The sequence below is a fragment of the Vollenhovia emeryi genome, unplaced genomic scaffold (genome assembly GCF_000949405.1).
Source record: "Vollenhovia emeryi isolate VEMERY1.0 unplaced genomic scaffold, V.emery_V1.0 DF939128.1, whole genome shotgun sequence".
Taxonomy (NCBI): domain Eukaryota; kingdom Metazoa; phylum Arthropoda; class Insecta; order Hymenoptera; family Formicidae; genus Vollenhovia; species Vollenhovia emeryi.
In genome coordinates this window covers 2,524,796-2,548,421 of record NW_011967238.1, presented here as the reverse complement: position 1 = coordinate 2,548,421, position 23,626 = coordinate 2,524,796, and the positions used below count along the sequence as shown (strand labels likewise).

The 23,626-nt window shown below is 41.1% G+C and overlaps 1 protein-coding gene and 1 pseudogene across 1 annotated transcript; one reads left to right on the top strand and one right to left on the bottom strand.

Moving 5' to 3' along the window:
• The first annotated feature begins 1,221 nt into the window (after positions 1 to 1,221).
• LOC105568650 (mitochondrial folate transporter/carrier) lies at positions 1,222 to 17,135 on the top strand. The gene is made up of 6 exons (XM_012024475.1): positions 1,222 to 1,716; positions 11,548 to 11,701; positions 11,884 to 12,136; positions 12,242 to 12,355; positions 12,601 to 12,746; positions 15,323 to 17,135. The coding sequence occupies exons 1-6, from the start codon at positions 1,560 to 1,562 to the stop codon at positions 15,495 to 15,497; spliced, it is 999 nt and encodes a 332-aa protein (XP_011879865.1). The 5' UTR covers positions 1,222 to 1,559; the 3' UTR covers positions 15,498 to 17,135.
• Positions 16,878 to 19,367, bottom strand: LOC105568722 (annotated as a pseudogene).
• Between the last annotated feature and the right edge of the window lie 4,259 nt (positions 19,368 to 23,626).

The window sequence follows — 23,626 nt, the reverse complement described above, 5'->3', positions numbered from 1 at the left end:
TTTCTACTCTTTCGTCGAATCATTTCCGAGTGAGAGATAACGATTTGTTTTGTTGAATTCTTGTGAATTTGTAGTGAAATCAGAATTTTGCGGTAAAGCAAAGTCAAAATTATAAGTACATACAGTAGTACATCTTATGCATTAAAAGTCATTAATTCTATTTATATGTAATAATAGCTTTCTGGAACAAGATTTAGTTGTTAAAATTTTTAATTAAAAAAATCGCAATAAAATAAAAGAGTAAAAGGTGAAGGAAGCGAAGAGTGAAAGTGGAGGAGTTTCGAGAAAGAACTTAACTCTTAATATTGTAGAACATTAATTAATTTTCGCTTCTTAAACATTAATTTATTATTAATATTGCTTTTATTAATTTTAAGGGTGGAGAATACATTAATAGAAGTAATATATCTATACATTGTTTTTTAGTGAAAAATTTTCTCATACCTATTCTTTATTTTTCGATTAAAGATACAAATGGTGTCTTATGTGTTTTCGTATTACAAACACATTATACACGTAAATATTGCGAATAATAATGTGCAATCGACTCGGCGTTTGATTTTAAGCGACGTTGGTGGCAAAGAAGCCACGGGCCCCGAATAGATCTTGACGAAAATACGCGCGTGAAATTTGTTTAGGCATTCAGACTTGGGATTAAAGCACATTTGAGACACGTACAGAAATTTCCGAAATGAATTTGATCGGAATTATTAAATTTTTCCTAGAAAATGCAAAATAGAATTGCAAGAAATAATGCAACAATTCCAGATTCTATTCCGGGAAGTCCCGTAAATTCACTCACGTTGACAACCGAACTCGGTGACAATTGGACACAGTGAAAGTGAAAAGTGGAGACAGTGGAAATCGGATACAGTGACAATCGGTTATACGTATTGTGCGTGCGGTATTAAATTTTAATTGTGTACTTTTAATTGAACCGCCTGCCATCACCAACCGTCGACTTGACTAAGAAGTGCAATACGAATATTGAATTCGTTAATGAAATTTGTCACTTTTCACGAGCCCACGCAAGAGGAAAAGACTCACGATCGAGAGCGTTGGAGCAAGTTCTAGCACCGTGGACACAGGCCTTAATACTTGCCGGGACGTTTGAAATTGCCGCGCGGACAGCGCTCAGCTGCGAGCCTTGGCACGGCGCACGCGCGGCGGACTAGTCTCCCCCCACCGCGGCGCCACCGGTCCGCCGCTCGCCGCTGGCTGACTGGGCTGCCCCGGTCGCACAGTATGGCGGTGCTCGGCGTGCGTGGCGGAGCGTGAATGATCTCGGCGTTGCATAATCGGCGGGGGTAACCAGCTGTGGTCTCGCGTGAGCTCGCGAAAGCGGAGAGGAGGAGAAAGAGAGGCCCGCTCGCGAGGCGGTGAATTTGGGCAGCGTGTGACGCTACGACAGGTCGACGACAGTGCCTCCCGCGGACCAAGAGATATGCCGCCAAGTGGAGTCGCGCGTTGCTAGCGTCAGGGATGCGGGATCGGGCATCGTCATTGCCAATCACGGATCGGTAGCGAGCGGCGACAGGGGCGACAGCGTACCGCACAGCATGACGGCGATTAAGAGCAGCGGCACGCCGGGCACCCTGCGCCAACTCAACGTTTTGAACAACTTCAAGTACGAGTACTTCGTCGCGGGCATCTCGGGCGGCGTCGTCTCGACCCTGATGCTGCACCCGCTGGACCTAATCAAGATCCGATTCGCGGGTGAGTGAGTCACGCGCCGTTCACGTCGCGCCGCTTCGTGCACGCTTTGCGCGAGGGCGCGCACGAGAAAATGGCGGCCGTCATTGTCACATTGCGGCAGCACGTGGTGCCGAGCGTTATCGAGCGGCACTTCCCCTCGCTCTCGAGCTTTCTTTCCTCCCCTTTTCTCCTCGTTTTCTAACTCGAGTCTCCGAAACGAATCGCGCGGACGAAGCGGGGGACGACGGGAGGGGGGGGGATTGTTATCGCCGCGCCGTCACGTGTGCGGCTGACGAAATATTCGACCTGCTTAATTCACGAGTCATTTATCGCCGTTCGATTGTGTTCGCTCGTCTATCATTTTGCGAGGAAAGAAAGATGATAAGGAATGAAGTCGTAGGATTCCTCCTCTAAATCGATGTTATTCGGAAAGTAGAAAGTCATTCGGTTATTTGGTCGTTTTAAGTGAAAGGCAGTCATCTAGTTTCTTACAATTAAGCTTCCGAACGAAAGAGAAGACTCGAAGTATCGAACGCTTGTATTTTTTTTCAAGTCTTTCAAGCGTTTATCATTAAGCTATCTGGGTTATCGAACATCAGGCAGCGTTTCCGCAGTCCGATTATCTTTTTTTTTTAGGACAGATTTTCCGCATCTTGTTGAAAAGGATGCGACCGCATTTTGTCTTGTATTCCATTTTTTATACTTCGAGCTGCTATTTATTACGCAGAAGGCAAATATTGCGTGCAAGCAGATTTTTGTATTATTACATCACATTTTTCATTACAAAAAATATTCACAAAGGTATTCGTCACGAATTGTTATAGAAGTTTGCATAAAATTTTTCGATTTTGAGAAAATATTTCCAAGCTATTAATGAAGCTAATAAAAATATACATTTATCGACCGAACAAGCTATGAAACAATATTGTAAAGACTGTCTGTCTTAAAACGCGGAAGAAAGCTCGAAAATGCATGTTTTTGAAAAAGAAAATTCTAACGGACGTGAAACGTGGTGGAAGATACCACTTGGTTCGAGTATCCCGAGGAAACCTCGATGAATGAATTTCTGGCTAGCTTGTTCGAGTTTCGGAATATCGCGCAGTGTAATTAACTCCCGTTGTGCGCACGTTTGAAACTTGACGCGCCTCCAAATTAACGCGCTTACATTGTATTTAAAACAGCATCGTACTATATTGCCCTGGACAGGAGCGTACGCTTCGCGAAACGCGGGGTTTCGATATCGAAAGTTACGCACACTCTAGTTTTATGCGTTGCAAAATATACTTGATGCAATCACAATGATACAATTTTCGCCGGGATACGAGGGGGAAAACCGCCGAGGGCATTGTGGCGTACGGATTTGCGGCATTTTTTGGACATTAGGCCTTGCTGGGGCATTAGTCCCAGTCCACAATAGAGATTTAAGCCCTAAGCCTTAAGAAATTGACTAATCACAGTCGCGCATTCTACTCATACTTGACCGTGATTGGCCAATTTCTTAAAGCTTAGGGCTTAAATCATCTATTGTAGACTGGGACTTATAAAGATAAAATAAGAGAAGATGATTATTTTATTCTATATTAAAAAAGTAACTAGCCAGTTTGGTTGACTATAAGTTTCCCGTCTCAATTTTTAATCATTACTGGTGACAATAAGCGAACTCTCCTTTCGAAGATGAAGTAATGCCCATTGGGCATTAGTGGGCATTACTTTATCTTATTATCTTCTTTTGTCTTATTTCATCTTTATAATGCCTCAAAAATGCCTACACTGAAAAAAATTTCTGGTTGAATATGGACGAATCAGATAATTCCTTTAGGATTTACCAGAATTCCTGTAATCCTACAGAAAATTTCTGGTTGAATATGGACGAATCAGATAATTCCTTTAGGATTTACCAGAATTCCTTTAGGATTTACCAGAATTCCTGTAATCCTACAGAAATTCTGGTAAATCCTAAAGGAATTATCTGATTCGTCCATATTCAACCAGAAATTTTTTTCAGTGTAGTAATGCCGCAAATCTGTACACCACAATGCTCTCGGCGGTTTCCCCCTCGGTTGTAACGTTTGTACATACGTGGGTATTTTAGTTTTGGATTGGACGCACTTTACAGCGGCGTGTTGTATCTTTTTGGTATTCCGTATACATTCTGAAATCACACGCAATAGTGGCTAAGTACTTATATTTAGATACGTTGAGAAGTGCCCGTATTTCGTATCTAGATACTTGACGCAAAGGATACTCGGGTAGCGGAGGCACTGAAAATAGAGATGCCTTATATCACTGCTCGCACTCTGCTATGAGCTATGCTGCACCGTATAAATTCTACGTACGGCTATGCAACGCCGAGCAAACGCGAGATCGATAATACGAAAGTGAAACAGTGACGCGAGCCGTCTGCTTAATTCTTTTACAATCCTTTTTCTCCTGACCCTTCTGTAATATCTCGATAAATTAATTACGCAATTGAGGCAATTACGCAATTAAGAAGTTAGTTCTTAACAGAAATAATAAGCATTTCGATAAATTAAAGTAAGACGTTCCTATGAGAGAAGATTAAACGTAAAGAGAAGAAAACGGAGCAAAAGAAACGGATAAACTCGTACTCGGGCTATTCGATGGATAGCTGATTGTTTATTTCACTTTTAATTCTTTAAAGAAATCGCCGCAGTTATCCCTTAAACAATACTCCATTATTATCTATTAACTTACGGCCGGACTTTATTCCAAGAATAAAGTCCACAAGTTTCATCGTTAGAGACAAATGAAAACATTTATTAAACGCTCATGAAGTGTCGCAACAGACGGCGCCGACTTTTGCCGAGGATGGCGACTATAGAGTCTAGACGGAGAATTTATCGTGTCCAGCGCAAAAAAAACTCAGCGCAAAATGTTCGAGATTTTGTAAGTCTTGCGCTGTGACTTAGATTTTTATCTCGACATTCTTTTCTTATCTCCATTTCCGGTCTTCTACAAAAGAAGCAGCGTACCGACCATAGTTCCTATTGTTTGAGACATTGTCTGCTCGGCCTCGGGATGCGAACGAATTTCCCTTTCTGTTGCGCGCGAATAAAGCATTGAGATTTTGGGCTCGAGAAAGTTTTCGCTAACGCTCGTTGGTATTCGAAGTCGATACACGATCGCCGGAGGCAGGACAGTATCTTTTCCATGTTTCAAGATACACGTGGAAAATATTTAGAAATCGCGAGGCGATTTTTCCTTCGTTTTCGAACACGAGCGATACGCTCGTAATATTTTATTTCCGACGTTGCTACTCTATTATCGTCGCTGCTGTTTGTTACCGATCAGAAGTCAATATTATGAACGACACTCCGATGATGAATGTTATTTTGCGCAGTCTGTGAGCACAATAGCGATACGGGGTGACGGGATTCGCGAAACACGCGCTCGTTTGGGTTATCACTATCGCCCGAGCTATCAAGCCCGTCGCGATAATTGACGGCAAGATTTAGATTAGATTGCGTTTAGAAACTAACGTATTTGTCTAGAGATTCGCTACGAAATTTGCCCGGAAATAATGCGCCGTCGTCGCGAGACAGTCTTCAATTACTCGCGCGGCGTCCTTGACAGTCCATTCGCTTTTTAAATTTGCATAATTATATGTAGTGCACAATATATAAAGAAAGAAACATATACGAAATTAACATACTATTAAGCGACATTAAGTTCTTTTTCTTTCAGATCACTACATATAATTATGTAAATTTAAAAAGGTCGCGAGCGATTAGGAATTGATGCTTTGATAGTAGGATAGTGGGACATTAAGGTACAAGGACCCTTTAAGCGTCAATTATTTCGGTCCACGCGTGTAACGAAAGTGCGTGTTCCACAGCACTTTTCCTTACGATGATTCCACTATACGCGAAACAACGGGGATTACATTATTTTATACAATATTTACGTCACATGCTTTTTCGGGCTCAATCTTGGTATCCAGGTGCTCGATTTCATGGCTATCGCGAATTGGATATCCTTGTAATATTATTTTGCACAGATAATATTCTAAGTACTTCAGTATCATAATGTCGATAACGCCGCTTCTCGCAACCGAATAATTGCAAAGGGAAACCTGATTCGAAATTGCTAATCGGCAATTACTAATAAATTAAAAGTCTTCCTAACTCGATCGCAATTATGTTTCTATATTTCTTGGGGCGCTGCTACAAATTAATAAACATTTTCCACGCCGGCCAGAATTTCATCAACCAAATAATTACATACTGAGTTTCGGATCGAGATTTCGGAAACGAGACAAAGAAGGGGGCGGACGGGGGCGGCTATTTATAAAGTCTGTCCGCGTAAATCGCGAATCACGGTACAAAACGAGCAGAATAAAAATATAGAATTTAAACGTTAATAAGCGAAGCATTTTGGCCAAAGTAACCGAGTAGAAGTCGGATGTTTTTTTACAAATGTTTCGGTGACGAAACACGTTTTTGTTTGTGGTGGATTATCTTAATGAAGACAACATGTCTTATCTCCTCTCGCGGACGACTGATACGGGCGGCTCGTGTGCGAGATACGAAGATATTCGATCGATACGAGCGAACGAAGGGCCTGATCGTTCGCGCTATCGGGAGCCTCGAGTTACTCGCGTATCGGGTTTCCAGACGGGATTTAGAGGAAATAACGAGAGCGGTTTAATTCTTACGCACGTTTCGACACGCCGACTCGTTTAGGCTGTGGAATTTTTACTTTGAAAAAAGCTCGCGTTGCCCGGAGGAAACTTGTTCGCGTACCGGCTCACTTTCGTTGCTCTATCATTCGCGTCAGAATTCAGAGTAGAACTCTATTAATAATTTTGCACGTGCGTTAATGCGGTAGATGCACGTATGATCTCTTAGATGTATATGTGTATTTCACGTACGTGCGTAATTTGATTCTTCAAATTTCTCTCGTACTTAATATCCACTTTAAACGGTCTATAATTTGTTTCATAATTGAAGAACAGAATTTGGTAATTTAATCAATTTGAAACTTTATATGCGTCGCCAGTAAATGCTATATTTTCATCGATCAACTGGCAAGCTTATTAAAATTAGATCCACCTTGTGGATCAATTAATCAAAATGTTTATTGTCTATAAAATTATAAATACTATGTTTTCATCGATCATAACTGGCAGGTTTATTAAAATTGGATCCACATTATGGAAGCCTGCCAGTTTTGATCACTGAAAATATAGTATTTATAATTTTATATGCAACACGAACGGTTTGATTAATTGAAAGTACACACATACGTATATATTGTAGAGCATACGTTAGAATAATTAATATATCAAAGTATACGCCATATGTAAAGTTGCAAATAGAATTTTATGTTGTAATCTGATGCAAATTATTTTTTTTACGATTACAATATAAAAATCGCGTAAAATTGTGAACTAAATTAGGAGTAGATGGAAGACAACGGTTCGGAAATAGGAATTTGTACGAAGATACTTGAGGTGAATTAGACAAGAGACAGAGTTCCGTTTGTCGAAGTGGACTGCCTGAGGTTTAGGGGAATGTTGGGGGATTCCTGAAGGACTAGTGAAAGCGTGGAACTTAAGCGAGAGTGTTCTTGTTCCTCTTTCTTCCTTTCGACGGACAACCGTCCCCGCAGACACAAAGTACCGCGTTTCAATTCTCAAGGATCGTTTCGAAAACGAGTTGTTTGCGGAGATGTTGCTCGTCGTCCGCGTTCATCACGTGCTCTCGATAGAGAAGCCGTGCTAATACGGTGACACTATCTAACATCAGTTCAGCCTCGTGAAATACATTTCATTCTAATCGCGCGCGCGACGTGAACCGACATGGCGGTTGCATAATCGTCACGTGTTCGCGTTTATCGATGCGACGTTATTTTATGTGCCGCAACGTACGTATTGTAATACGTTATCTTAGAAAAAGACATATTAGGTAACGCGAGATATTTTGTTATCATGTTGCAAAAGTTTACAAGACCCTGAAATGTTTCAGTCATTTGAAAACGGATGTGGAGATTCTTGAAGATAAAACATGCATACGTCTATCAAATTGTTTTTGTCGGAAAAGTATGCATTTGAAAAGAGATGTTTTTATTAATAACAAAATTATTGATATCGACGGAAGTTTATCGTGAACCAGAAGTAAATGATTCTGTTTTGGTGTAATTAAATTTATTCTGCCTATTACCCTTTTTATAATGAATGTTAAGTATAATTACTCATTAATGATACAATTTCGAAAAGTAGACACAAACGTCATCGATTATTTATCGATACCACGAAAGATACGATTTATTATCTATTATTTTCGCGTTACGCCGGTATAATCTGGCGTCTCTATCGATCTCTCATTTCTAATAATGAAAACATCGCGATTATATTGCACAATTATATGTTTTGCAGCGAATATGCAAAGTTGCAAATGTAGAGCAATTGATTCACTTTAACGATGCTGCAATACATTACACTATAAATAGATACGTTGTGTAATTTACTCGCTATTTAATTACATTTAGAGGAAAGCCCTCTATTGTGCGACAGTTTTCTAATATCAGATAGCAAGTTTTCAACACCCAAATTCAATCACATATTTGTTTGCCCAACGATTACACAACCATGAATTTTCTACCAAACAGATTTCGCTCCAAGGACAAGAAGTTTATGCTGGAATCAACAGATGAGGCATATTAATTTAACAAAAACTCCGCTGTCTCATGTTAGAAGCCTATCTTATATTAGGGGACTGTCCTCTATTATTCTACTGTTTATGGATGAACAGAACATTAAATGCAACATTCCCCAAAATATATTATCGTTAAATTAAATTATACACTATATATTATACTATGTGTATATAAAATTTAAAAGTTATTTTTCGAATACACAATCTCCTTTCCTGCATTTTGAAGAACCCATCCTCGTGTTTTGAGGAACTGAAATTTTGGAGTTCATCCAACATGTAACATCTTATCTTGTGATTCTTATTAGCTCTTAGATCACGAGTGAGCTCACTCGCGGGTTCACGGGGGCGGGAGAAATGTTAAGATACGCCGTGGATAACTCTCGTAATAGGATTTAATGTGACAGAAAGTTTCCATCGTAATGTCGGGGCCGTTGTTTTATTCCGCCGTCACCATATATCAAACCAAATGAATTGCCATGTTTTGAGTAACTCACGCTTCCGGCCACTTGACTCAAATACAATCGGCCATTGTTTATTCGTCTTGCTTATCCGAAATGTAATAGTCGACCTCGATTTCGTGTATACAAGTTGATATCGAATCAATTAATGGCTTTCTAGATTTTTCTTCTTTTAAGTCTTAGTTTCAAGCCTTAGAGATCTTGCCGATGTCGAAGTCGATATCTATGTTACCTCGAATCGGTGAAACTAAGCAGAGAAAACTAATTGTAGGTAGAGAAAAGTTTTCTCCTGTTTACAGAATTTTTTTCATTGAATCCGTCGCGATCGAACGAAGACAGAAATGTGCGGCGTTGAGCGTTAAAAGCATTTAACGAAGCTTAAGTAGAAAGAGGCGAGATTTATTGTGAGAAACTGGCGCCCCACACAGGTGCGTGTATGTGTGCTTGCGCGCGCGTGTCGTATTTTAAACGGAATATTCATTGGCCGTCCACCAAGCACCAAGCCACGAGAATTCCGCGAGTTGCGTCAGCGGCACGTGACGTTCGTTATTGAATCGTTTCGTCACGCAGTCGGCCGGATCGTCGAAAGTCGCTTCGAGAAATTTCGCATCTACGAATTCGGGGACGGGTACAATCGAGGGGGAAAACCGCTGACCAAAATCTTGTACACCAATGCCCACTAGTGCCCAATCAGGGCATTTCTTTATCTTATTATTTTATTTCGTTTTATTTACCTTGCTTTATTTTATTTTATCTTTATAATGCCCGAGTAATGCCGCAAATCTGTACACCACAATGCCCTCGGCGGTTTCCCCCTCGGGTACAATTGAAGAAATGAAATTTCGCGGATACGCAGATCAAGATTCCCTTTGCAAACGTACCTACAAGTACACAAGCTTCAAAATCTTGTTTATAAATCTAAATTACAATAAGATACATTGAGATTCTGCAATCTGTAAAATCAACGGGGACTCGTAATATCGTCGAATACTGTCCGCAATCAGATATTACAGGAATATCCGGAGATAACAAAAAAAAAATCTAAATAGAAAAGTGATATGAAATCGAGGGGTAAACCGCTGACCAAAATCATGTACACCAATGTCTACTAACACCCAGTGGGCATTTCTTTATTTTATTTTATCTTACTCGTATTTACCCGATTTTATTTTTGTCCCAGCAAGGCCCAATAATGCCATAAAATGAACAATTCCCATAATTTCTCACAGAATCTTTGTAACTCTGTTATTTAACACTTTGAGGCATAGTGATATAAAAAATGTTTCATTTTTTCAGTGCCTGAACGCACCTTTAAATTTGTGTAGTTTTGTATTTCGAATAAGTAAAATAAAACTGGTTCGTCACATTTTGAATAAAGAATAAAATTTCCATGCAACTAGGCATTCTTTATTGTAAAATTCTGTGCCTCAAAGAGTTCAGTCAAGGCTCTTTTTTATTTGAAAGCAGAAGTTCCATGTATGAACGTGAAAGCGAAGTGTGTTTTTCGCGCTTCGCATACTTTGATAACGAGATATTATTACTCCTTTGGCTCGGATCTCTTTAGTCTCGCGCGGATTCGACTCGAAGATTATCAAAGTTGAGGCCCAGTTCGACATCGCGCAACTTTAATCTTAGCTTGATTCGTTCTTTGTCCCTTGCTAAGGGGACAGTTGAAAAGAGACGAAGGATGAATTAAGTTAAGTTTAAAGTTTAGTTGGTGAAACCGGGCTTAAAACATTTAACGTCGAAAGTCGATGAATTGTGAAGCGGATATTTCTTGCCGCGACATTTTTGTCGAAGAAGAAATTGACTGAGTTAAATGCAGGAATTCGCGGAGGAAATTTCACGGGCGGGTTTCGTCAGTCGGAAGTGTACACAAAATCGGGAACGGCCTTTCGTAGCCATGTAAAATTACCGTCCAGGAAAGCGAAAGTAAATTGTAACTGCGCGGCAGACGACGATTATTTCTTTCTCCTCGCTCTTCTCTCTGACCCCGCCTTACAATCTCGTGACCGGCATTTTTTAACGACATTAATTTCCGTTGTATCCGCATAAAACGTAAATATGTAAATGATTCGATATAAAATTGTTTCATATCTAATCCCGTTTCTTTCGCTCCTTCGAGGAGATGCGTCTTGACTTTCTATTCTACATTCGAAACTACATATGTTATTATCTGATTAGATTTTGTATCACATCAGCACTTTTCAATTATGTTTTTATTATTCAGATAACATGAAATGAATTTATATCTTAAGTATCCGTTTCGTCGCCACGCGTCATTTACACATGGGTACACTTGAGAAGGAAACTTCTCGGTAAGCGAGACGTTTCGTGAAACGATAATGCCGCCTTTTCGCAATGAGATGCGATATGAAAACTAACGTTGCAACGCGTTTATCGCTGGCGATAAAGCCTATATGTACTGCATACACGCACATTAATCGGGCATGCAAATGTGAGCGTATTCGGGCATAAAAATGGAAGGTTGCTCCATCGCGAGACACGATGATCCGATGGCAGAGCCGGGGGCAGACGACGGACACCAGGAAAAACACCGTAATTGTGATCAGTAATTACCGCGTGGGTGTCTGTTTCAATATAAAACATTAGGTATCTCGTCTCGGCAACGTCGCGGAACATCTTCACGAAGATGTGAGGCGATTGGTCCCAGCCGTAATGGTATTCACTTGAGTTGTTTTCTATGTTGCTCGCAGTGAACGACGGTCATACGAGCTCGGCACCGCGGTACAACGGGCTCAAGAATGCCCTCGCACAGATCGTTAAGACCGAGGGTGTGCGTGGACTCTACAGGGGTGTAACGCCGAACGTTCTAGGCTCGGGCAGCTCGTGGGGTTTCTACTTCTTCTTGTGAGTATACACGGCGGCGATCGCCGATTGACCTAGATTGTTGCGTCTCGAGACCCGAGTAATTAAGTAATCGAGCTGACATCCGCCTGCGATGACGATCTCGATTCTAGATTACTTATGTACTGTATTTTTTGTGGAAAAGTGTACCGGATATCTCGCGCTAACGGCGAATTAACTTGCAGCTACAACACGATAAAGTCCTCGATCCAGGGTGGAAACTCGAAGAAACCTCTCGGACCGTCCATGCACATGTTCGCTGCTGCCGACGCCGGGGTGCTCACCTTGCTCATGACTAATCCAATCTGGGTGGTAAAGACGCGGCTGTGCTTACAATATGCCGACGATGTGAAACTGGCCGAGTCCAAGAAGTATCGCGGCATGGTCGATGCTTTAAAGAAGATTTACAGGACGGAGGGTATTAGAGGCTTATACAAGGCAAGCAAATCTCCCTAATCGAACTTTCGAATAACGATTGTATCCGAGAGTAAGAGCTGCTTCGCGGTTTACACGATTAAAAGAAGACGTTCTGTACTCTTGCAGGGTTTAGTTCCTGGATTGTTTGGCGTCTCGCATGGCGCGATACAATTCATGGCGTACGAAGAAATGAAGAATAAGTACTATAATTACTTGAATGTACCCATCGACACGAAATTGGTAAATCGATTATATTTTTATGAAGATCTTTGTGTGGCAAAGGGAGCAAATCTAAAGCGGATCCAACTGCGCGTACTAATTTTTAACTCGCTACGTCACTCGCTTTCGTTAATCTACGCACGAAGAGCACAAGTATCTGTTTACAAAAATGCTATCTTTGTTCCCAGCTGATAGAGATGCTTCTAAGTAACATTCAATGGCAGTAGCAATGAGAAATGTTTTCTATCGTGCGATTCTCTTTACAGTTTACGACCGAATACATCGTCTTCGCGGCAATGTCGAAGTCGATCGCTGCGGCGTTGACGTACCCTTATCAAGTGGTGAGGGCGCGACTCCAGGATCATCATCGCGATTATCAGGGCACCTGGCATTGCGTTCAATCCACATGGAGGTTAGAAGGGATCAGGGGTTTCTATAAGGGCTTATCACCATACCTTTTACATGTTACGCCAAACATATGTCTGATTATCCTTATTTACGAGCATTTTACTAACGATAGATAATTTACGTCGACACCTTATCGTCGCAAACGTAAGAAAACGTTTTAGACAAATTTTTTTTTTAAATCCTACTCATCTTTAGCGCGTGATATTCCCTAATCTGTCAAAACTTACGATTCGAGGTATTTACGCAGAGCGCGCGTATAATCTTTCAATGATGTGAGGCCGTATAGTACTCAATTTTTTTTTCTTTAAATAGATGAATATCATACGTTAGTTATGTATCGTTCGAGTAGGTTGCAGTATCGAATTATTTTTCAAGGAAGCTTCCCGTGTACTAGCAAAACCACTTTTTATCTTAAATGCCTCCGAAAGATTCGGCGGATAGCTGAAATGATTATTAGTAACAATTTTTATTCTATTCTGTTGTAGGCGAAGTGTAGATAATTGTATTCTTTTGGGCGCTCGCGAAGTTAGTGCCACGATATTTTCTATTATTTGTATTTCTATTAATTCATATTAGATCATATTAAGTTTGTAGGGTCGATTTTTGAGAAAGGCGATGAGAGGGGTCGCTCGACGATGAGGAAAGTAGCTTAAATAATTACTTTTACTGTTGCCGTTTTAACTTCTCGCGCGTAAATCGCGATGATTAGAAAAGGGGGAAAAGAAAACGGAGGAATAGATCTTGAAGTGGCAATGGCTCGTGGTATGTATTATACGTAGAGTGTGTATGTTTTTATTTATTCAACCACTTGTCCTTTCTTATCCAAGTACGCTGAGAGACTGCGATAAAGATTACTTTAATTCCTCGACACGTTTAATTTACTACGCAATTTGCGACGGGCGCATTGTGTATGTAAAGTATAGTCTGTTACATAACGAAAGTGTATTTTGAATGGAATAACTTGTCATTATACGCCGCAATGGATAAATGCGAATATGATCGTCTTTTGTTTGCCGAGTTTTGTATAGATATCTGAGTGTCAACTAAACTGGATTTAGTTGAACAAACCTAGATAGGACACGTGCTTGTGATCGCGCGTGTGCACACGGTGGTTACGCGAAAGGAAGCGGAGGAGTAATATCTTGTACCACGGTATAAGACGGATGAGTGCTCTGTTCAGATGCAAGAGCCGTAAGAAGAAAAATAACGTCCGATTCAGATGGTGTGATCTTGGATAGTTAAATTAGTAACCAAATATTTACTGTACGAATGACGCACACATGATATACCTGTCATTTGTAACGTTCGAACGATCCTCGACGCGTAATGCGTACAAGCCGCACGTGTAAACTGATTGATTTCTGCGATTTTTCGCTCAGGTCGACGAGTTTCGGTGTGGACTAGACGTTGCTTGATTTAGCGAGTTCTTTATTTCTTTTCAAGTCTTAGCAATAGAGTAAAAGTTCGCCGCTGCGTTCTATCTCTGCTCCTCCTCCTTCTCCTCCTTCTCCTTCTCCTCCTTCCCCACCTCCCTGTTTTCCTTTTACGACGGCGGCTCGGTTTCTCTGTAGCCAATACCTTTACCTCATTCTAAGTGGAGTATGTAGAGTTCGTTTAATAGGTAAATTTCGCAGGGATCGTAGAGTCTGGCACTCGGAACGTATCGATCGATAGCAATAAGTTTCCACACCGCAATCTGTAAATAGTAGGACGAATTTATTTATATTCAATCTTCTTTAGCCGTAAAGTCTAGCTAGAATCTGTTTTCTTCGGAGAAAGGAGAGAGTCAAAGGGGACGAGAGCGAAGGAGCATTACTTAAAGCAACATTGTGACGATATTAATAAACACACGCACACATATCGAAACGTTGTTTGTCATTAAATTGATTGATTATTTCAGACCGTCCAGCTTACGTTATTCAAGGCTTCACCTAGATTTGATATCTCCATTCTGTTTCTCTTTTTGTACCGATATCTACTAACAATACCTTATTGACAGCGCAGAGAACGGGAAGACGTCGCCGTTATTAAATTTATGATTTAAGGGAATATATTTTCATAATTGTATTTTGTATTGAAACCGTTATTGTCGGGGTTGCCCCGCAAATAGAGTAAATAGCATGTAGAAAGGTATTGTGATTGAATGATGATATTTATCGAGTAAACAGAAATCTGTTTCGGGTAGTTTAGTAGCTTGTTAAACCACCAGCAGTACGATTTTTGAACGTATTACGATGATACATGAATTAATATGGGACGTGTATTGTTCTTTACTGGATAATTGACATGGTGACAACGAAACAAGATTCGATTCTGCTTGAATTTTGTGCGCGGTTAGTCGGTTTGTTTAGATCTAATAGAGATTATATGGGCTCTGTTAGAAGGAAATGTCATTTTCTAGTTGAACTTTCGTGAAACTCTTGACGGAAGAGAACTATTGGTTTAACGGCCGAATGTTTGTAACAAATCGTATTGTAACGTCAAGAATCGTACGCGGGTTAAATTTAACAGCGCTTCAGAATTCACCGCGTTCTTAGTCTGTTGCAAAGTAAAGCAAAGGCGTATTGCTGGTGGTTGCAGGTATGAGGGTTGGCGCGGCTTTTACAAGGGTTTAAGCGTAAACCTCACCAGAGTGACCCCGGCGACAGTTATCACGTTTGTGGTCTACGAAAATATGTTTCATGATCTACAATCCAGGCGTGCCGCTGTGAAGGAGGTGATCACCGTGCCTGCGGTTGACAAACTGAAGGAGTAAGGTAAAGAGTAAACTGGGGGATCCCACGGAGCTTTACCAAAGTACACGTGTAATCCGGTCGTACCGCGAGTCGTGCGAATTGCATTTCTGATGGCACGTGAGCCGAAATGTGGGTGAATCGTAGTAATTGCAATGAAATTCTGCTGTGAAGAAAAGGTTCGAGAAACGCGTGATTGATGGTACAAATTGAAGACATAAGAATGACGTGAGAAAGACCGCGAACGTTAGAAATAATCTTAAGAGAAGCTTACTTTATTTTCGGAAAGAGAGACGATAAGTTATTTTTCACATAGATTTTAGATCTCGTAGATTTTGTTTTAAATATCATCTGTAGTTTATTTTTTAACACTGTTGGCCATTGCATTCTGTAGCTAAAATAATTACCTTGTATAGCTTTTCCATCGGTGGAAGAATATCTTAGCAGAAAAGCTGTCATGGATTAGAGAATTTCAAATGTTACAGTGGTCTGTATTAATCCTCATCGGATATAATAAAAATTGAATGCCTGGAGCGTGCAAATGATTGAAGTTTTTGGATGTTTGGACGTACACCAGTGATAGAGATTATTTGCATTGATTGTATCTTTTACCTGCATGTTTATTCATAATTTCATTCATAATTTGGCTACATTTGCGACCATTTTTGGAAGATATACAATAGTTTTTATTTCTTGAGTAAATATAGAATTTATTAGTTATAGAGAAAGCTAGAAGGTTTCGACATACGGTCAAATGTTTATTAAACAAATTCTTATTAAATTTTACGTTTCAAGTTTTTTCATTTTTACACACGCCGCTCTTTTTCCTTTACATTACAAACTTGTGTTTAAAAGATACAACTTTTATTGAGATCTCTAATTACATTACTATGATTTGTCGTTGATTGTTAATGTTTGTTTTATATTTATTACAGTCGTTTCATATTTAACGTTTAAAATTGCAACTTTGTCGTTTGTTATAATGTTATACAATAACGTTATGCAATATCGTTACAATTATTTCTTTTTTAAACGATAAGCTTAATGTTGCAAAAGACGTTTGTAAGGTTGACATAAACACGAGTTTGATGAAACACAGATATGTATTTAATCAATAAAGTTGAGAAAATACAAAGCAAAGTAATTGTGAAGAAAAGGAATTGAAACATTCCCAATTTTCGTGATCATCGCTGTTGATCTGTTCCACAATATGTTGCGGATTTGTTTATTGCCTTTCATTTATTTATCGTTTTATAACGTAGCAGATTTCGCATGGACCACAGCATTTCTGATAAAGTTCACAGTAAACGTTTCGCACGATATTCTTTGGCTAAATCTGGCTATATGGATTAATAAACCTTTCAGATATTCTCGAACGCAATCGAACATCAATTATTATTTATCGGTATACTTAATGGCTTATCAGATCTAAAAGATTCACAGGACATTTTGTGTAACGCTGATCACAGTGCTGCTCGCGTTCTGCTTCCACAATCTCGTCCGGAAGATCTTCGCTCATCGACGTAGAAGGCCTGCAACAAAGAAATGCGCATAAACATTATAATTCTTCTACGTTCGTTGTATCGTGCCCGACACGTGTGACAGGCACGAATATCTGTCGAGCGAACATTTCGCTCGAGAATAAAAATTCATCGGATAAATTAATGTACTTTTTTAAATTTCCAGAATTCATCCCCCTCTCTTATCCATCATTACTGTAATATTACGCCAACGGTAATCTGTCAAGCTTTTTTTCTATTCTTGATGTAAATTTAAATAGGCTTTGTTTTTAATATTTACGTGAATATAATTCGAAGGACGTCGCCAAGCACTCCGTTTTCGTCTAAGGAGTATCTTTCAGCCTCGCAGATTGTTCTCAGCAAACAATCCAGTCCAGGATAACCCAGGCTGTTACAAGATACGTATGAGATTGTTTTTTCACTTTTTCTGAACTTGCAAAATTACATTTTGATCGTTAAAAATCGACGGGGGAAAAATAGAAAATAATTAACGCGCGTATCTCCGTCACCTGTCCATTTGGCTTGTCAGCACCTCGTACACTAATCGACGACTGAGACTTCGTTTCGCGTAGTGACTTCCCTCGTAGTAGTAACTCGAATTCCACTCGCGCGGCAATCCGTAATTCGCTTCGAAATAAAACGACACCGACACAGACTTGTCTGGGATATCCACGGGAATTCCCACGGCGAAGAATATCTGCGAAACCGATGACTGTCTTTAAGTCCCAAGGAAATTGGAAGACGATTAGTCGATTTAGCCTTTGACCCTCGCAATTTCTCGAAACGTATTTCATTTACTAGGCGGAAGGTGTCCGCGAGTTTCACAGATTTTGCTAAGAGTAACCGCACTTGACATTTCTTGTTGTGATTTTTTTCGTGACGGATAAAAATGATTTCAGCACGAATTACCATCGCTGTGTTAAGTGAAACGCTTGTTTCGGGTCTCTTCGACTTTTTATCGAACAGATCACACTTGACGAGTGCGCTTGAAGTGCAAACGATTAATATTGAGTTAACAGGCTGCCCGCTCAGTCCGAGACGCATTAGTAGATGAAAAATGAATGATTGATCCGTACCCCTGTATTGCTACCCTCGGGAAATCCGATAGATCGTACATGCCTCGATACACCGTGTGTAATATTTCTCACTCCTGATACATGCGTTGACTTCATAAAGTACCATATCGAGAGAGCCAGCACCGCAGCGAAATTTCTGAAAAATTTTGAGACCGGACGAAAATTTCATGTCATTCGTACTTATTCATCGTTGTTCAACACTTCGAGCCATGTAATCTTTACATCTTTGGAAGCAAAATCAATCCGGATTAAAAAGAGATTATGGCTTTAATTTATGGTACTTATCCCTTATTAACGACTCGGTTACCCGATGGTACTTTTTCCCTCGGTTGTTTACCTCTCGTTTTAATTCGTCCAAATAATTACTTGAATAACTTGGAAATTTCTATTTTTAGTCAACGACGGCTCGATTTTAATTACGCTTGTTTATGTTATTTTTATTACTGGCGAACTCGGGAAATGAATCGGAGGGGAAAAGCTATGTAGCGGCAACACTTAAATTTGTTTTGTAAAATAAATAGCGTCCTGTAAAATAAATAGCTGCGATGTTTTGATATAGGAATGATATTTCCGGCGTGCGCTCGTTCGCGATAACGCTCACGATATTGTTCATTCGGAGCTCGGTAGGTACGTGGGATTCGCGGGGACGGTCGATTCGCCGGTGAAAAACAAAAAGAATACGCGTCTGTTTATTCATTTCTTTATTTCACGAGCTGGTTTGAGTCTGCGGTCGTTTCATGGGTTTTCGCGTGCGTGCAAATACCGGCTCGATAGCTCCGCGGCGTAAAAGCGCGATTTTCGTCCCCGAGAATGAAGTAGGGAAGAGAATAAAAACAATGGATATTTCCGGGTGGCTCAAGATCGGGCACGCGTTAGCAAGGGTTGCTCCTTTCACCGTTAATGTATTGTGCGGGGTCTACAATGCGAGTCTCAGAGTCGCAGTCGTAAGAATAATCATTGGCCATTCAGCCAGACACATAAGAATTGACCGATCGTAGTCGATTATGAATAATGAGACTCGCATTGTAGACCCCGCATTACCTCGTTTATCTCTTTACTTCGCGATCGCATTCTTCGTTTTTAATACGTATGCGTGCGAATAATTTGGGCGTCGAATACTCACTTTCTCATTCCTCTGGTGTACAGCTGGCAACGTGAATCTGGACGCGCGAGGTGTCTGCCGAATGGCAAATTGACGGTTTGTACACAGTTTAAGCGTGGGCGAGATAAAAATTATGTTAGTTTGCGCAAGGCTAATAATTGCAGTCGTTATCGGGCTACGGTTTCTCGTCTCTCGTTATGCGTCCCGACGCTAATGGAGCACCGTGTAGAGACGTGGATTTTTGCGAATGTTTAGCTGCGCCACATCGGCGAACTTTATTTTTTCCCCCAATTCGTTCGATATGAACATTTTTAATATTTAACCAGCGTTTAAGTGCTCCAAACGCGTTTTAACGCTATTTTTATGTCGACGTTTTATTTAAATTCGCTAGTTTCATTTGGCATTAATGGATTGCACATGTCAATATTTTATACTCGCGCGGATATAAGTATTTAATTAAATTGTTAACACCACAAAGCGAAGCTTGTTGCTTGTGCCGCTTCGCGAGGTTTGTTTTTCATTCGCAAAAACGAGATGCTAAAATATTCCAAATTGCAGCAAGATTGCATTTTGAAATCGCTTTTTATCTTAATGACAAACGTATTTTTATACGTGACATTTCAGATTTGTCTCTCGCACTTCGTTTCGACCGTCGACTCTTCGACGAATCCTTTCGATGTTTACCGCAGTCTTTTAAATCTCAAACATTAAATATATTCAGTAACTGTTTCAAAGTAAATTGAAGCTCGAATAAAATCGGCTTGCAATTAAACAAATTGGGTTTCATTAGTCGTAGAAATTAACCTCCGAAGATTTCTTGCCCCTACATATCGTTTCGACGTCATTGGGCAAATTCTCATAAACGCCTGTGCATTTTCGTCGTATAAGAAATGAATACAAAATGCATAATTACGACAAGCTGCGATCGATCGCGAACACCCCGTGTACGTCGATACGAGCGACGATATCGGGCCGGCTTTCGCTCGTTCAGACGGCGAAACGAGATTATGGTCCGCGGGATGCATTAATCCCGCGATCAGTATGCGTCTAGCACTAATTGAATTAATAATGGAATTGCAGGTCGGCTGTTTCTGCCTTGTTTGGTACATTCCTGATTCAATGGCGAGACTCGTAATTATTCCGCGGGACTTTACGTAGGAGCGGCCCGACCGCCGGACACGGGCCTGGATGCCGCAGAACAATGCACGGCCACCGCCTTTCGCCAGTGGTGGTCCCCGACTGGAATACATCCCGGCACGAAGTTTCGCACACTAAATACATTATTGATTAGCGCACCATGAATTTAGCGGTCTCTCCGCCGCGCCTTGCGGCCCGGAGCACTCGTGGCATTCGCTCGCGGCGGGGTGGCCGGAGTCATTTTTGGGTCACCAAGTGCGCCTCCGCTCGCATTGTGTTCGCGTGCACACACAACGCGCGCTCCGATTTTCGAAAATGCTACCGCTCCGCCGCGGCGAGCCCGGAGTCACTTTCAAATTTATCTCGGGCTTGCATTTACAATCCATATCCGCGTCGCGGACCGTCGCGCTTCCGCGAGGACACGCCGGAAGAGTTGACTGCGAAGCATCGTAGTACACCGTTGCAAAATTTTTCGCGTTAAATTTAACCCAACGAGTAGAGTCGCCGCTGCTCCCACTCAATGTTTCGTGAATTTAAACGATGGAGTTAAAAGAAGCCATAAAATGGGCTGAATAAAAGATGTTTTTTTAGCTACAATTTGTGTTAAAATAATAACTTTTACTACGCACGATGGTTAAAAATAACAACATATTGAGTGGGAGCAGTGGCGACTACTCGTGGAGTCAAATCTGGACTCGTTGAGTCGCTACGAATTTAATGTTGTTTTTTTAGCTACAATTTCCGTTAAAATAATAACTTGTACTACACACGATGGTTAAAAATAACAGCACGTTGAGTAGAAGCGGTGGCGACAAATCTAGACTCATTAAGTCGCTACGAATTTAACAGTGCATCGAATCTTATCTTTCTGAGATGAACTTTTTGCCATTTTCTCTTACGAGGTTCCCTGTAACATACACATTTTGTTAAACTCGTCTGTCCCGGAACTGGAGCAATATTGTTTTTAAAATTACTAATCGATGCGAGCCCACGATCGTGTTCTCGCTCCGACCATCGTCGGGGGGTGATCTCCGCCAGCGGGTGTTGTTCGACGAGGAGGATGAATTACGTTCGGCATTTCGCCTTTGTTATTTTTTTCCCCCGCGCGAATTAAATCGCCCGGCGCGTGCAAGTCGGCGAGCAATCGCTCATTGAAATAAAGGATGCGTGATTTACGGAATCGAGCGCGCGCGCGGGGGGAAGGTTTTACGAGGCCCGGCGGGTTATAACGCGGAACAACGCCGGGGATTTTTCGCCGCAATTTTCCGCGAGGCCGCGGAATGCGAAACGCGGAGCCCCCTCGTGTGTGCAATGAGGAAAAGGGGGCAATGGTGCGGGGAGGGGAAGGGGTGAGGGCAAACGGGGCGCAATGCCGGAATGCATTCGTATATGCACCATTGTCGTCGCGCGATCGTAAAAAAACGATCGCGGCAGGTAAACAGCGTGAGAAATTCGAGAAATGCAGGGCGGAGCCATTTAAAACGACGCCCGAGTGCCGATACATAAAGGTAGTCCGTGTGACATTTTTTCCCCTGGCTATTTTCACGCGTGATTTATAAGAACCGGAGACCGAGATCACGTGGATGTCTCTCGCAATTTCCCTTGTACTCTTTTGCAGATCCCGCGTGAATGTTCCATCAAAGTGAGACGAAACTTAAGAATGCAATTTCGCAAACTCGTCCCGGAAGAAATCGCGCGATTACTTCGCACTGTGAGTATCAACACAGACATTTAAAACTCACTTCTCAGCTGATTTATAATTCGCATGACTTTTTAAGGCCACTTTAGACGGCGTATTTATTTATAATTTTACTTGACACGTGATATAAAAAGTTTTTAGAAGTATCGAGATAAAGAAAAATGGATTTTAAAATAGGGGTTGGAAGACGTATGTACAGTGCGATCCATTATTTCGGTATGGACAATAATTAGGGATAGGCGAGAATTACTCGATTATTCAAACGTCGGTGCTTGCCCGAGTCGAAATTTTGGTACTTTTAAGGATAATTTACACCTACTTAGCTGATCTGCATAGACCAGCAATAACCTACTTTGATGACATTATTTTCTACTCCTCTCTTGAATCTTAAAAATTTACTTTAGCTTCTACTTTAATGCTAAATTGGCAAAAGCAGAAATTTCCGACACTATCAGTTTTAAAGTTAAGAGTAAATTTTGTACTTGCAGTTCGACCTCTTACTGTCTTAGGTCCTACTATAATAGAATTAAAGGTTCAATATAGGACCAAAATGTCGACTTAGGTGTCGATACGACTGGAACCGAATTAAAGCGCCGTACTGCAAAATGATACTTGGAACACTAAGAAATTGGCGTAATTGTAAAGCGATCGTCAAAGGGTGGCCACGGTGCAAGGGTTATGCAAATCCGAGCGAACAAGATTTCATCCCTCGCGTGAGGGGATGAGCGCTAGCTCAGGGCGTTGTTCGCCGTGTGGTGTGCAGATGGCGGCTGCTGGTCGGTATCCAGAATTCCCAGCCCCGCCCATGTGATTTAAACGACGACCTTTCCAGCGTCGATCCACGTACTCGAATGGGTTCGACGGGACGGTTGCGAGAGGACGGATTCTCGGGGGTGAATGACTGAACGGCGATAAACGTTCGCCGTCTGTAACGCACGTCTGTGTCCGCGTCTTCGCAAAAATTCATCCCGTCCCGAGCTAGGACGTCGCGTGGCTCGGATATCCTCCGAGGAAGGGTTTGTCGCGAAAGTGATAAACCGTAAAAGCAACGTGTGCACCGACATGTTGCATTATTATGGAAATTGTCGTTACGGCGAGAGGGTATTTTTACATTAGATCAACGCGTCAAGTGGAAGGGATGTTTCTACTTTCTTTCAATTCCTGAGTAGCAATGATTTTTTTTTTATTTAGAATCTTTAGCTATTACTTTGCAAGAGGAGAATGCAAGATACACTGACCGTCTTAGCGACTCTTAAGATATATCTATACAAAATTAATTGTTAACTGTTTATTGCAAATATTACCACATGCCTCAGTGGTCGAATCGGTGGGACGCTCGCCTAGAGTGTAGGGAGGAGGTCCAGGTTCAAACCCTGGCGGAGGTAATACTTTTTGCAGTAAATTTCTTTAATTTCAATTCGTGCCAATTGTGTCGATTATTAATTTCCTTCGTTGGTTAATTATTTACTGGCGATAATAAGTCTTTATTCTTGTTAATTATTAACTTGTGTGGATAGCAGATAGAACTGAAGTAGTTAAGATAGTAGATAAGCGCGGGTGGGTAAAGTCTAATGAACTAGCGATAGGCAGTAAAGCGGAATTGATCCATGTTTTTAAA